This window comes from Oncorhynchus nerka, linkage group LG27 (assembly GCF_034236695.1).
Source record: "Oncorhynchus nerka isolate Pitt River linkage group LG27, Oner_Uvic_2.0, whole genome shotgun sequence".
Taxonomy (NCBI): Eukaryota; Metazoa; Chordata; class Actinopteri; order Salmoniformes; family Salmonidae; genus Oncorhynchus; species Oncorhynchus nerka.
In genome coordinates this window covers 22,725,901-22,740,794 of record NC_088422.1, presented here as the reverse complement: position 1 = coordinate 22,740,794, position 14,894 = coordinate 22,725,901, and the positions used below count along the sequence as shown (strand labels likewise).

At 43.1% G+C, this 14,894-nt stretch overlaps 1 protein-coding gene across 1 annotated transcript; it reads left to right on the top strand.

The window, feature by feature from the left end:
• Positions 1 to 32: 32 nt before the first annotated feature.
• On the top strand, positions 33 to 11,738 carry LOC115111377 (uncharacterized protein C9orf85 homolog). Its single transcript, XM_029637365.2, has 4 exons — positions 33 to 197; positions 411 to 517; positions 8,439 to 8,552; positions 11,357 to 11,738. The coding sequence occupies exons 1-4, from the start codon at positions 96 to 98 to the stop codon at positions 11,565 to 11,567; spliced, it is 534 nt and encodes a 177-aa protein (XP_029493225.1). The 5' UTR covers positions 33 to 95; the 3' UTR covers positions 11,568 to 11,738.
• The last annotated feature ends 3,156 nt before the right edge of the window (positions 11,739 to 14,894 follow it).

Sequence of the window (14,894 nt, the reverse complement as noted above, 5' to 3'; positions counted from 1 at the left end):
AACTCTTTATTCGACGTCACGCATGACGAGGTATATTCTTCCGGGTTATTTTGTCGTGCCATGTGTTGTGGGATCTGAGTTCTGATTTTAGCAAAATGAGTTCTCAAAAAGGCAACGCATCTCGCTCGCGAGGACAGAAGCACCAAAACACGACTGCTTACAAGAATGACAAATATGGAGCAAGTGTTCAAGTAAAGGTACGGTCTATGACTGACTGGCTAACGTTAAATAGCGCCGTCATTAGTACAAGACATGATGGCAGTATGTTAGCAAAACAGTTGGCTAGCTAGCAAACCATTTGGTTTCATTCTGTCTGTCAACTATGTCTACCATCCGTATTGATAATGCTGGGCTGATTTTAGTTCTGTTTTACTTTTCCCTGTGTAAATCTCGTGCTGATATTGTTGCAGATAGCAAACTCAAAGGTCCACGACGGGTTGTGCCAACGCTGCAAGGAAGTTATTGAGTGGAAAGTCAAGTACAGCAAATACAAATCCCTCACCCAACCCCGAACATGGTTAGTACGTTACACACACACACACAAAATATATGCACTTAGTATCGTTTGAGAACGTTTTGATCCAATAGAGCCAAATCGAGGTAGGATGTAACAAGGTGCATGCATTTTGTTTTTGGGTCTTTGCGTGTCAAAAAAGATAACTCATAACACAATTCTATTATAGAATGTTGTGTGTGCTGAATTTGCATGTGCAGGCCAAGCTCCACAACAACTATCAGTAGCACTGCCAACGCTGTACAAACAAGCACACACTGGTTGTTTTCAGGTTGGATATTCACACTTGAGCCAGACTCCAAATAAGTATGACAGTTGGAAAAATTGTGCACAACATCACACAGGTCTTATTTTCACGATTTGGACATTTAATTTCCTTTCCAAATCTGTTAAACATGTGGAAATGTGAGCAGCATTTTGTATTCCCAGTTGAATTGGTTAAGGAGTGTAAACAAAGTGAGAACTTTCACATTTGAATTTCAATAGCTCCTTGGTCATGTGACCTACTGACGAGGTTCAGAATCTACACTCAGTGGGCCTACACATTGCACACCCTTTAGTTTGTCCATTGTCACCTTGCATGTTTTTACATGAATCGCCTGCTCTGTTCCCCTGAAGGACAGTGTCACTTACACCCCTATTCACTTGGGCCTTCTCCCTGAGTCCTTCCTGGCTTCCAGACAGGCCCCCATTGACCTGGTGACCTCTGACTCCTGGCCTCTAGGCCTACACTCCCTGCACTTTCCCTAGCCTGAGAGTGTTTTGCTTACTCCCTGGAACTACAGACCTCCAGACCTCCGCACCTGCTCTCCCTACCCGTTCAACACCCCTCTCCCTTGGCCTTACACGGACCCCAAACCGTGCGCCATCGTGCATACATTTATTTTGTCCCCCTACACCAAATGCGATCACGACACGCAGGTTAAAATATCAAAACAAACTCGGAACCAATTACATTAATTTGGGGACAGGTCAAAAAGCATTAAACATTTATGGCAATTTAGTTAGCTTGCAATTGCTAGCTAATATGTCCTAATTAGCTAGCTTGCTGTTGCTAGCTAATTTGTCCTGGGATATAAACATTGTTGTTATTTTACCTGAAATGCACAAGGTCCTCTATTCTGACAATTAATCCACACATAAACAGTCAACCGAATCGTTTCTAGTCATCTCTCCTCCTTCCAGGCTTTTTCATCTTTGAACTTATATGGTGATTGGCATCTAAACTTTCATAGTATTACTACACCGACCGGCAACACCGTTGTCTTTCAATCACCCACGTGGGTATAACCAATGAGGAGATGGCATGTGGGTACCTGCTTCTATAAACCAATGAGGAGAAGGGAAAGGCAGTACTTGAAGTGTGATCGGTGTCAGAAATAGTCAGGACTTTTATTTTAGCCCTTGGCAATGCGCACGCGGCGCGAGTGGTGTGGTCAGCCTGGGTATAGCTTTCTCCCTGGAATTACTAAGACATCTATAGTCCCGCTGTCAGGAACCACAAGCTCCTGGTAACCCGCCCGCTTATTCCCGCTCAGAGACTTAAGTCCCCACTCCAACCTCCACAGCCCCCCGAGTCTGAGGTCCGAGGTAGTCCAAGTCAAAGTGTCACCAGGACTCTGAGTGCCCCCCGCCTTGGGAGGCCTCCTCGTGCACCTGGTGACACTTTGACTTCCACAGCGAGTCCCAACCTGAGTCACATTCCCACCAGAGGACGGGCCCGGGCGGATGGGCGACCATCACCTAGCCCCCTACCTATCCAGAGCCCAATGTCTTACACCTTCTACCCACCTGAGCTCTCACACTCTGTCTGGCCCCTGGACCTTCTGCATGCACCTGGTAACCTGTAAGTAAAGGTGGAAGAGGCCTTCCGTCCCCGACAAAAGCTTGGATCGAGGGCTGACTTTCAATAGATCGCAGTGAGTGAGCTGCTCTGCTACGTACGAAACCCTGACCCAGAATTGTGTCGTCTATGAGTGATTTAGCACCAGGTTCCCCACAAACATGCAGTGCGCATCAGGAGAGGGGCGGCAACTCATCCGGCCACACACCAACCCCGTCACGAACGGCTCTACTCACCTGCCAAAAGAGACAGGCTGTCCCCGGCCAACCTATTCCGTCACGCCTGTTCCCTTGGCTGTGGTTTCGCTAGATAATAGGTAGGGACAGTGGAATCTCGTTCGTTCATTCATTCATGTGCGTCACTAATTAGATGACAAGGCATTTTGCTACCTCAAGACTCTTATGTCCTTCTGTTTATGTCCTTCTGTTTACACCCCAAAGGTGGTGTGAGTGTGAACGCGAAGGGTAGCATGCAACAGTCAGATAGCATCAAATTGACATCCAGTCTAATCACGTCCGGCGGTATCAGAGGCTTTTCTGTCTTACAAACTGGACATCAGTTGCCGCTACAAACCTTCAGGGGACTTTAACTTCTTCTTTTTTTTTTTACTCCCAATCGACATCAAGTGCCAGTGCAATACTTATAGGATTGAAAACCAAATACCCGTCGCAGTATCTAGCGGCACCACCGCTTTCAATCATTTACTTTCCCAGTCAGCCGCCTGGGACACAGCCATAGGAACCACCTTTACCAGCACTTTATCAATATTCCTCACTTGACATGAGGGGGTCACAGTCATGGGTGATTTGAGTCCGACCGCGACAGGTGGGTACGCTCCTTTTGAATTTAATGAAGTTGACATTCAGTGATCCATGCCCAGTAGGAACCTAGGCTTCTTCCATCCATTTTTTGGGTCCACAACAAATCACGGTGTGGATGGTACTACCCAAATCAGGTGTAGGGCTCCCTCCCCAGACAAGCTGGAGATACCTCTCCCCACTTCGTAGGGCATGAGCCAGATCCATGCAATGCCCTATCACTGCGGGGCCAATGTGTTTAGTCTCCGCCTCGAGTCTAGTGAGCGTAGAGGAGACCTCCCCACCTACAATATGTGGTGTCCCGCACTCAGGCAAGCCTGAGGCCTGGTAGTGTCAGTTAATGGTAAGGCACATGCCATCTCCACTACATGCTCCAAGGAGTGTGGGAGGAGTGCTCCCACATAGAATGTGTAGAGTCCCACACCCAGGCAGTTTAAATGTTTCACCACAGCTACTCTGTGATCCGACTGATGTCAGTAGTACACTTTCATCATCTGTCTCCCAGGACTTAACTCCCCCCTCCCAGCCAAAGCCAGGGATGCATTCGCGCCATCATTCTCTGGCTTCCTGTCAAGGTAAGGATTAGTTTACAAGAGCCCTACAGCAAATCATTGTCTGGTGGAACCGTCCTCACATTTTCATGCTTGACCAAAAGCCACATATTCCAGGACCGAGAGCTCACAGGACACCACAACACTTTCCAGGGCATGGGCCCCTCTCTCGGGGCAAAACCATTCCAGGGTGCCCTGCCCTTCACAAAGAAAATAACTCTACCCGGAGTTCCCGTCAGCTTCTCCTGGATTGGTCACGTTACCTCACTAGACGCCTCAACCCACCAGTCCGTGGACATTCTGAAAGTAGTTTGAGGTCAGTAAGTCACATGACCAAGGAGCTGTTGAAATTAAAAAGTGTGAGAAATTCATGTAAAAACGTGTGAGATGAAAATGGACAAACTACAAAGAGTTTGTAATACAGAAGAGTAGTCAGTGGACATTCTGAACCTTGTTTGAAGTTAGTAGGTTACATGACCAAGGAGCTATTGTTTTTCAATATTTCTAATATCATTAAATTCACATACCTTCTCCGCTGTGCAATCTGGTTTCCGAGCCGGTCACGGGTGCACCTCAGCCACGCTCAAGGTACTAAACGATATCATAACCGCCATCGATAAAAGACAGTACTGTGCAGCCGTCTTCATCGACCTTTCCAAGGCTTTCGACTCTGTCAATCACCATATTCTTATCGGCAGACTCAGTAGCCTCGGTTTTTCTGATGACTGCCTTGCCTGGTTCACCAACTACTTTGCAGACAGAGTTCAGTGTGTCAAATCGGAGGGCATGCTGTCCGGTCCTCTGGCAGTCTCTATGGGGGTGCCACAGGGTTCAATTCTCAGGCCGACTCTTTTCTCTGTATATATCAATGATGTTGCTCTTGCTGCGGGCGATTCCCTGATCCACCTCCACGCAGACGACACCATTCTATATACTTCCAGCCCGTCCTTGGACACTGTGCTATCTAACCTCCAAACGAGCTTCAATGCCATACAACACTCCTTCCGTGGCCTCCAACTGCTCTTAAACGCTAGTAAAACCAAATGCATGCTTTTCAACCGTTCGCTGCCTGCACCCGCACGCCTGACTAGCATCACCACCCTAGATGGTTCCGACCTTGAATATGTGGACATCTATAAGTACCTAGGTGTCTGGCTAGACTGTAAACTCTCCTTCCAGACTCATAAAACATCTCCAATCTAAAATCAAATCTAGAATCGGCTTTCTATTCCGCAACAAAGCCTCCTTCACTCACGCCGCCAAACTTACCCTAGTAAAACTGACTATCCTACCGATCCTCGACTTATGCGATGTCATCTACAAAATTGCTTCCAACACTCTACTCAGCAAACTGGATGCAGTTTATCACAGTGCCATCCGTTTTGTCACTAAAGCACCTTATACCACCCACCACTGCGACCTGTATGCTCTAGTCGGCTGGTCCTCGCTACATATTTGTCGCCAGACCCATTGGCTCCAGGTCATCTACAAGTCCATGCTAGGTAAAGCTCCGCCTTATCTCAGTTCACTGGTCACGATGGCAACACCCATCCGTAGCACGCGCTCCAGCAGGTGTATCTCACTGATCATCCCTAAAGCCAACACCTCATTTGGCCGCCTTTCGTTCCAGTTCTCTGCTGCCTGTGACTGGAACGAATTGCAAAAATCGTTGAAGTTGGAGACTTATCTCCCTCACCAACTTCAAACATCTGCTATCTGAGCAGCTAACCGATCGCTGCAGCTGTACATAATCTATTGGTAAATAGCCCACCCATTTTTACCTACCTCATCCCCATGCTGTTTTTATTTATTTACTTATCTGCTCTTTTGCACACCAATATCTCTACCTGTACATGACCATCTGATCATTTATCACTCCAGTGTTAATCTGCAAAATTGTAATTATTTGCCTACCTCATGCCTTTTGCACACAATGTATATAGACTCTCTTTTTTTTTCTACTGTGTTATTGACTTGTTAATTGTTTACTCCATGTGTAACTCTCTGTTGTCTGTTCACACTGCTATGCTTTATCTTGGCCAGGTCGCAGTTGCAAATGAGAACTTGTTCTCAACTAGCCTACCTGGTTAAATAAAGGTGAAAAAAAAAAAGAAAAGAAAAAATTAAATTGCGTGAGATGAAAATGGACAAACTAAAGGGTGTGAAATGTGTAGGCCCACTGAGTGTACATTCTGAACCTTGTTTGAAGTCAGTAGGTCACATGACCAAGGAGCTATTGAATTTTTAAATATGAAATAAATAATTTCAAATAGTGCGAGATGTAAATCGACAAAAAAAGTGTGTGCAATGTGTCTATGCCATCGGGTTAGCTAGAACCAGTTTTGAAAGTTTTAGGAGTAATGGTTAAAGAGCTATTGCAATTTGAATAATGTGATTTGTCACTATGTTGACAGTCCCTAACTGCTGTTGGTGGACATAAGGAAAACTACAGGTGAATATCCATCCTGAATCTGTCTTTACCTTTGTCCACGAACAATGTTTACAATACCATGTTGGTAATAAGGCATTATTTGTTCCACCGCTACTTCTGGGGTAGCTAGCTAGCTTTAGCTTGGTACCTAGCTAGCACCAATACAACCAGCCTGAAAACAATGACCAGTAGAAACTGCAGTCATTTCAATATTCTTAGCAAGGATTTAGGAATCCTTGTAAGTATTAGATAGGTAGCCATTTGTTGTTCGCCAATTGAAATTGAACTTCAGTTCATAAAAATAAATAACTAGCCAACTACTTAGCTTTGGGCAACATGGTTAACATTATAAGCAGCCTGCTAGCTTCATCTGGCTAGTGAGGCTGACCGGACTGGGTTATATGTTGTGAAGCTAGCCACAATAAGGAGTAGGCACAATAGTGGAATTTGCAGTTTGCCTTCTGAATAAAAGCACCTCTTTGAAAGTGATGCAGAATTTTACAATTGGTGGAATCATGCCATATTTAGACTAGATAATGTTAAACCAGGTTGGAATGTGAAACAATGAAATGGGGTATCAGTCTACTTGGTGACACCCACCGAACACAACTGTGAAAAGTTTACGCAAATATTACTGTTGTAGCACTTATCGTGGGACTGTGACTGTGTGCAATCACCTCCCCAGTCAGCCTATTGTGTGTATTGACATTCATATTGCATTGTACAGCTTTACCTAAGGATTGGGGATCAGTCTACTCAATACCCAAGATATTTTTTCCCAACGTCCTCAGTTATCAGACTCAAACATGCAGTATTGTTTTTCATCGGGACTCAATCAAATTGATTTATAAAGCCCTTCTGACATCAGCCAATGTCACACAGTGCTGTACAGGAACCCAGCCTAAAACCCCAAACAGCAAGCAATGCAGGTGTAGAAGCACGGTGGCTAGGAAAAGCTCCCTACTAGAAAGGCTGGAACCTAGGAATAAACCTAGAGAGGAACCCGGCTGAGGTAACCCATGTTATCAGATCCACAATCTGTAGGTAAGGCTGTACAGTGAAATAAGTATGCCCCCATTACAATTCCAAAGTCTAATACATGCAGTGTGATTTCAACAGATTTTTTTGTCAAATGAACAAATAGTATTTTGTTGATTTTTATATAACATTACAACCTTTATTATGATCTATTCAATTATGGCATAATTCTACTGTTTGTATTCATTTGCATCACTGTCAATGACATACTTTTATTTTAAAGGCTAACTGCAAAGTCCACTATTGTGGCTAATCCTTATTGTGGCTAGCTTCACATAGATGGGTCCAACCACCATTAATCAAATAAGAACTGTCTTATAAATTAGGGTTACTTTAGATGACACCTAGCTATATGGTTAGCTGGCTAACTATATAGCTACTGAAACAGCGTGTCGTTTTGCTATGTTTTTTGGGGAAGAACGCCGTTTGCATCCATCAGCTAGCTAGCGTTTTATGACCAGCACTGTAGGTGCGCGAGAGAACTTCACCAGCATCATAGCATACGTATTGATGAATCGTTATGACCAATATATGAAATACGAGTGATGGTGTAATGACATTTAAAAATGATGAACGCTTTATGACGTGCAGAAATATTCAGGTCCTGATTGGTCAACAAGCTTATTTGACGTGTGTATTTTTTTGACACTCAAAGACCCAAACGGCGTTCCATACATATCTAGCCCTACAAAGCTCGACGTACAGTTGATTGTTTTACATTTTAGATTTAGCTGACACTCTTACCCCAACCGTTTTACAGGAGCAATTAGGGTTAAGTGCCTAGATCAAGGTTTAGGGTTATTTTACACCTAGTCGGCTCGGGGATTCGAACCAGTTACCTTACCGTTACTGGCCTAACACTCTTAACTGCAAGGATACCAGTGGTACTTAATAACAGTAAGTACAGTTATTGTAACAGTAACATTCCGTCTTAGGATATAAGTGTTGGAGTTAAGTACTCGGCAAATGACTACTTGTTTTAGCAGTACGCGTCCCGTGTTGGAAGGTATATCTGTAGACGGTTCTGATTGGAAAGTCGTCGTTTGCAGTGCCCAAGAAAGAATTAAATGCTCTTGTTAGATGCTACCACTCCAAATCAAAACCAAACATGCATGTCCAATGTAATTGTTTTAGTAGGAAGACCAAGGGAAGCTTTTGGGGATATGTATGGGTGGAATGTTGGCTAGTGAAGGGGTGTGAGAGGAGGACATGGGTATTCAAGGAGTGTTTCTATGTGTTTCAGTGTGAAATGTTCTCAGAAGACCGTGAAGGATGCTTATCACGTCATTTGTAAACCCTGTGCCCTGAAGCTGGAGCTTTGTGCCAAGTGTGGGAAGAAAGAGACCATCGTAATTCCGTGAGTGTTCCTACTTCCTACACTATGGTGTATGTGTGAGTCTAAAGCCCACAACTAGTGGGCTAAGCTGGCAGAGGTGTTGCTTGGGAACAGGGATGTCTGTTTCTACTGCCGTCTACTGGGTGAAAACAAATAGTACACATTTACCTTAGTTATTATTTAGCTTACCATGAATATGTTCTCATTTAGCATGTAATTTGTTGTTTTGAATGACCGCCATCAACACCATAATTACAGCGTTTCGACTATACAGAAGTCTTTGTCAGATAAGTCATGATAACACAGATTATTATGAAATGATTGTGTATTCTGGGAATTTTTAAATGGCCTTCAGTGGTGAAAAACCTTCGTGTTCAAGTACTCATGAATTTGTTTGAGTACTCATGTTAGCGCTTTAAATCTGGATCAAATTAAATTTTATTTGCATGTCTATAGCACATTTCTTATAACAAATGCGTTTCAAGGTGCTTAACAAATAGAAAATAAATTAAATGGGGGTGAAGGCAAAGAGTTCTATTCCGATTACTGGATGTTCTGATACAACTAAACTTATTTTCACTGCACTTGACATGAACACATCTTAGTGTTTGAAATGGTCTGTTTATAAATGTAACCTAGTAGTAATCCCTAATAATATGAGTGCGTAGGGAAGACCGGGGAAATAGCCTGTCAGTTTCAATATCGCCAATCAGGAACGAGCTAGAATCATGTGATTCACCGTGCACATGCTCAGTTTAATTACAAAGTCATGTGAAGAGGCAAGTCACTGCCACGCTCAGCAAATTTTATTTCCCAAAATAGTTTTATGTTCAATAAAAATGCATTAATTCTTAAAATGCATGTGTTAATTATAGAATATTTTTAATGTTTCATTTTACCACAAACACTGTTACAACTGAGGGTCAATTGTAACATACTGTAACTCTCCTTGTTTGAGACAAAAATTATGCATTCTGTTTGCTTTAAAATGATGATTACAGTTGAAGTCGAAGTTTACATACACTTAGGTTGGAGTCATTAACTCGTTTTTCAACCACTCCACAAATTTCTTGTTAACCAACTAGTTTTTGCAAGTCGGTTAGGACATCTACATTATGCATGACACGTAATTTTTCCAACCATTGTTTACAGACAGATTATTTCACTTAATTCACTGTATCACAATTCCAGTGGGTCAGAAGTTTACATACACTAAGTTGACTGTGCCTTTTAAAGAGCTTGTAAAATTCTAGAAAATGATGTCATGGCTTTAGAAGCTTCTGATAGGCTAATTGACATCATTTGAGTCAATTGGAGGTGTACCTGTGGATGTATTTTAAGGCCTACCTTCAAACTCAATGCTCTTTGCTTGACATCATGGGAAAATCAAAAGAAATCAGCCAAGACCTCAGAAAAAAAAATTGTTGACAAGTCTGGTTTGTCCTTGGGAGCAATTTCAGGTACCATGTTCATCTGTATAAACAATAGTACGCAAGTGTAAACACCATGGGACCACGCAGCAGTCATACTGCTCAGGAAGGAGACTCGTTCTGTCTCCTAGAGATGAACGTACTTTGGTGCGAAAAGTGTTAATCAATCCCAGAACAACTGCAAAGGACCTTGTGAAGATGCTGAAGGAAACCGGTACAAAAGTATCTATATCCACAGTAAAACGAGTCCTATATCGACATAACCTGAAAGGCCGCTCAGCAAGGAAGAAGCCACTGTTCCAAAACCGCCATAAAAAAGCCAGACTACTGTTTGCAACTGCACATGGGGACAAAGATTGTATTTTGGGGGGAAATGTCCTCTGGTCTGATGAAACAAAAATTGAATTGTTTGGCCATAATGACCATTGTTATGTTTGGAGGAAAAAGGGGGAGGCTTGCAAGCCAAAGAGCACCATAGCATCCATGAAGCACGGGAGTGGCAGCATCATGTTGTGGGGGTGCTTTGCTGCAGGAGGGACTGGTGCACTTCACAAAATGCATGGCTTCATGAGGGAGGAAAATGATGTGGATATATTAAAGCAACATCTCAAGACATCAGTTAGGAAGTTAAAGCTTCAAATGGGTCTTCCAAATGGACAATGACCGCAAGCATACTTCTAAAGTTGAAGAAAAATGGCTTAAGGACAACAAAGTCAAGGTATTGGAGTGGCCATCACAAAGCCCTGACCTCAATCCCATAGAAAATTTGTGGCCAGAACTGAAAATGCGTGTGTGAGCAAGGGGGCCTACAAACCTGACTGGGTTACACCAGCTCTGTCAGGTGAATTTTGGCCCATTCCTCCTAACTTATTGTGGGAAGCTTGTGGAAGTCTACCCAAAACGTTTGACCCAAGTTAAACAATTTAAAAGCAATGCTACCAAATGCTAATTGAGTGCATGTAAACGTCAACCCACTGGGAATGTGATGAAAGAAATAAAAGCTGAAAATCATTCTCTCTATTATTCTGATATTTCACATTCTTAAAATAAAGTTGTGATCCTAATCGACCTAAAGACAGGGAATATGTAATAGGATTAGATGTGAGGAATTGTGAAATACTGAGTTTAAATGAATTTGGCTAAGGTGTATGTAAACTTCCGAGTTCAACTGTACATCAATTTGTAGCAGACAAATCTCGTTGTTAGTATCACATTTTGAACTCAACTGGCCAAGAAGTAAAACAAATGTGTTACAATTAATCCCGATCCACTGTTAGTTCAATAGGCCTTTGTGTCTAAACAACAACGTGTGCTGTTGGACTACTACTTTCAGGCTGTAAAAATCTAAAGGGTTAAATTTTTCATAATTTTTTTCATTCTGCTTTCACCTAATAGGGTTGACAAACCGAAGCAGGAAGAGGAGGAAGACACCAATCAAAAGAAGACAGGATGCACTCTGAGGAAGAAAGACTTAGATGAGTTTGACAATGAGGAATTTGGCAACTTGAGTAGTGACTATGAGGACTTTGCCAGTGACTCAGGTCTTGAGAATGCAGGAGGCAAGGCCCCTATCGCTGATGTGGCACATGTTAGTTTCAAAGACTAAAGACAGCCAAACCAAGACCACCATAACTGTACCTCTACTGTATTCATATACATTTCCTCTGATTTATACATACTTTTGCATAGAAGCCTCTTCACTGTAGATTTCATTTCTCGTACAATAGCCTACTTGTATTTGGGGTTGGAACATTAAATGAACAAAGCCCACTTTCAATGAACTGTTTTGTAATAAGTCCTATGGGATATCAATTTTCATGTTTTGATAGGTTTAAGGAAGCGTTATCCTGTCGTGTTTTAAAGTACAATTGACAAGCATTATGGTGACCCTGCAGCATTTCCCATTGAAAAAAGATAACGAGTGCGTTCGGTAAGTATTCAGACCTTGACTCTTTCCACTTGTTACGTTGCGGCCTTATTCTAAAATGGATTAAATTGTTTTCCTCCCCCTTAAATCTACACGCACTACACCATAATGACAAAGCTAAAACAGGTTTTTAGAAATGTTTGCAAATTTATAATTTATAATTATAATATAATCCGCTCTCTCCACTGGCTTCCAGTTGAAGCTCGCATCCGCTACAAGACCATGGTGCTTGCCTACGGAGCTGTGAGGGGAACGGCACCTCAGTACCTCCAGGCTCTGATCAGGCCCTACACCCAAACAAGGGCACTGCGTTCATCCACCTCTGGCCTGCTCGCCTCCCTACCACTGAGGAAGTACAGTTCCCGCGCAGCCCAGTCAAAACTGTTCGCTGCTCTGGCCCCCCAATGGTGGAACAAACTCCCTCACGACGCCAGGACAGCGGAGTCAATCACCACCTTCCGGAGACACCTGAAACCCCACCTCTTTCAGGAATACCTAGGATAGGATAAAGTAATCCTTCTCACCCCCCCTTAAAAGATTTAGATGCACTATTGTAAAGTGGCTGTTCCACTGGATGTCTTAAGGTGAACGCACCAATTTGTAAGTCGCTCTGGATAAGAGCGTCTGCTAAATGACTTAAATGTAAATGTAAATGTTATAAAAAACTAAAACGGAAATTTCACGTTTACAGAAGTATTCAGACCCTTTACTCAATACTTTTGTCGATGCACCTTTGGCAGTGATTACAGCCTCAAGTCTTGAGTATGGTGTTACAAGCTTGGCAGACCTGTATTTGGGAAGTTTCTCCCATTCTTCTCTGCAGATCCTCTCAAGCTCTGCCAAGTTGGATGGAGAGCGTCGATGCACAGCTATTTTCAGATCCTTCAGAGATGTTTAATTGGGTTGAAGTCCGGGCTTTGGCAGGGCCACTCAAGGACATTGAGACTTGTCCTGAAGCCATTCCTACATTGTCTTGGCTGTGTGCTTAGGGTTGTTGTCCTGTTGGAAGCTGAACCTTCGCCCCAGTCAGGTCCTGAGCACTCTGGAGCAGGTTTTCATCAAGGATCTCTGTACTTTTCTCTGTTCATCTTTCCCTCGATCCTGACTAGTCTCCCAGTCCCTGCTGCTGAAATACATTCCCACAGCATGATGCTGCCACCACCATGCTTCACCATAGGGACGTGACGTGACGCTTGGCATTCAGGCCAGAGTTCAATCTTGGCTTCATCAGACCAAAGAATCTTGTTTCTCATGGTCTGAGAGTCCTCTAGGTGCCTTTGGGCAAACTCCAAGCGGGCTGGCATGTACTTTTTACTGAGGAGTGGCTTCCGTCTGGCCACACTACCATAAAGGCCTGATTGGTGGAGTGCTGCAGAGAAGGTTCTCCCATCTCCACAAACTAACCCTGAAGCTCTGTCAGAGTAACCATCGGGTTCTTGGTCACCTCCATGACCAAGGCCCTTCTCCCCCGATGGCTCAGTTTGGCCAGGCATCCAGTTCTAGGAAGAGTTTTGGTGGTTCCAAAATTCTTCCATTTAAGAATGATGGAAGCCACTTTGTTCTTGGGGACCTTCAATGCTGTAGATATTTTTTTGTGCCCTTTTTAAGCCTTGAGACGGATTGTGTATGTGTGCCAATCAAGGGGTGAATGAGCAAGACAAAATATTTAAGTGCTTTTGGACTGGGTATGGCAGTAGGTGCCAGGCGCATCTGTTTGTGTTAAGCACTGCAACACTGCTGTGTTTTTCATGCTCAACAGTTTCCACCCCAAGGACATCCAGTTAACTTTACACCACTTTGGGAAGCATCGGAGTCAACATGGGCCAGCATCCCAATGGAACGCTTTCAACACCTTGTCCTGATGAATTGATGCAGTTCTGAGGGTAAGGGAGGTTATTATATATTGTTATTTAAGCTCTTTGCTTCCCTCTGTTGGCCATGGTGGGACATCGTCTCTCAGTTCTCTCACTTTCAGGATAAGGCCATGGGGACATTGAGTCATACTAACTTGTTACCGTGCTATTACCAGAATTCATTGATGATCTCAGAGTGGGTTTTATTTAGTGCCTTTAGTAATGCTCACATGGGTTTGTTCTGCTTTTTCAAACTTACGTAATCGAAAACGCATGATCAAAAGTCCAGTGACATGCTCTAACTTAAGGGGACAGACCCAAATAACTAAACTGTTTCGTTACCTTGAAAGCATAGTCTAATATGCAAATGCCGTCCTTCCTTGAGCACAGTCTGCTTTAAAACACTACAGTGACTAGTCTGTTAATGCTAGAAAGGCTGTCTTGCTATCAATTGAAACCTTAGTGTGCATGTGCTTTGAAATATGAATAGTGTTTAAATTTAAGAATACTATTTTATTTACATTTATGAATGATTAAAAAAATAACCAATGTTTCTAAAAAGGCACCGTTACAGGCTTTGGTTTTCGATTCCGAGTTTGGTTGGCACAGGTGATATTCAAGAGCTGTACAGCCCATGCTTCAGTTGGCTATTTAAGTTAAAGCCTTTTTTGTTTCCCCTGTTTGGCTCGCTCCACGTTTTTGTTTTAGTTCATCTATCATGCAGATCTAGTGGGAGTCCATGGCGGGGGTTTAAGACCCTACTTGAGTTTGCTTGGCCAGCACCCAGTGAGTAAGGAACCCCCATGGATGCCTTTCACAAGCCATTTTAAAACCATACCCGCTTTGTTTTGGTTGTCAGTGGCTCATTTGTTAGATCCCTTTTTCACTGGAGTAACACTTTTTTTGTTATTGTGGAACTTAACAGTGCCCTTTTTTAAATTTTGTTCATTAGACATTTTAAACTCCAAGCATAGCCTCTCTAAGTAGTGCACTGAGCCTTTTAATAGTCCCGTATTAGTGAACCCATATAGTAATTTGTAGGTTTGTGCAAATTATTTATATCAGCAAGGCCCCCCTAGCAGTCTAAGTGTCTCACATTTGTTGAGTGCCCTCTGCTACTTTGAATTGTTTTCTCAATAATTGTTTTGGATGC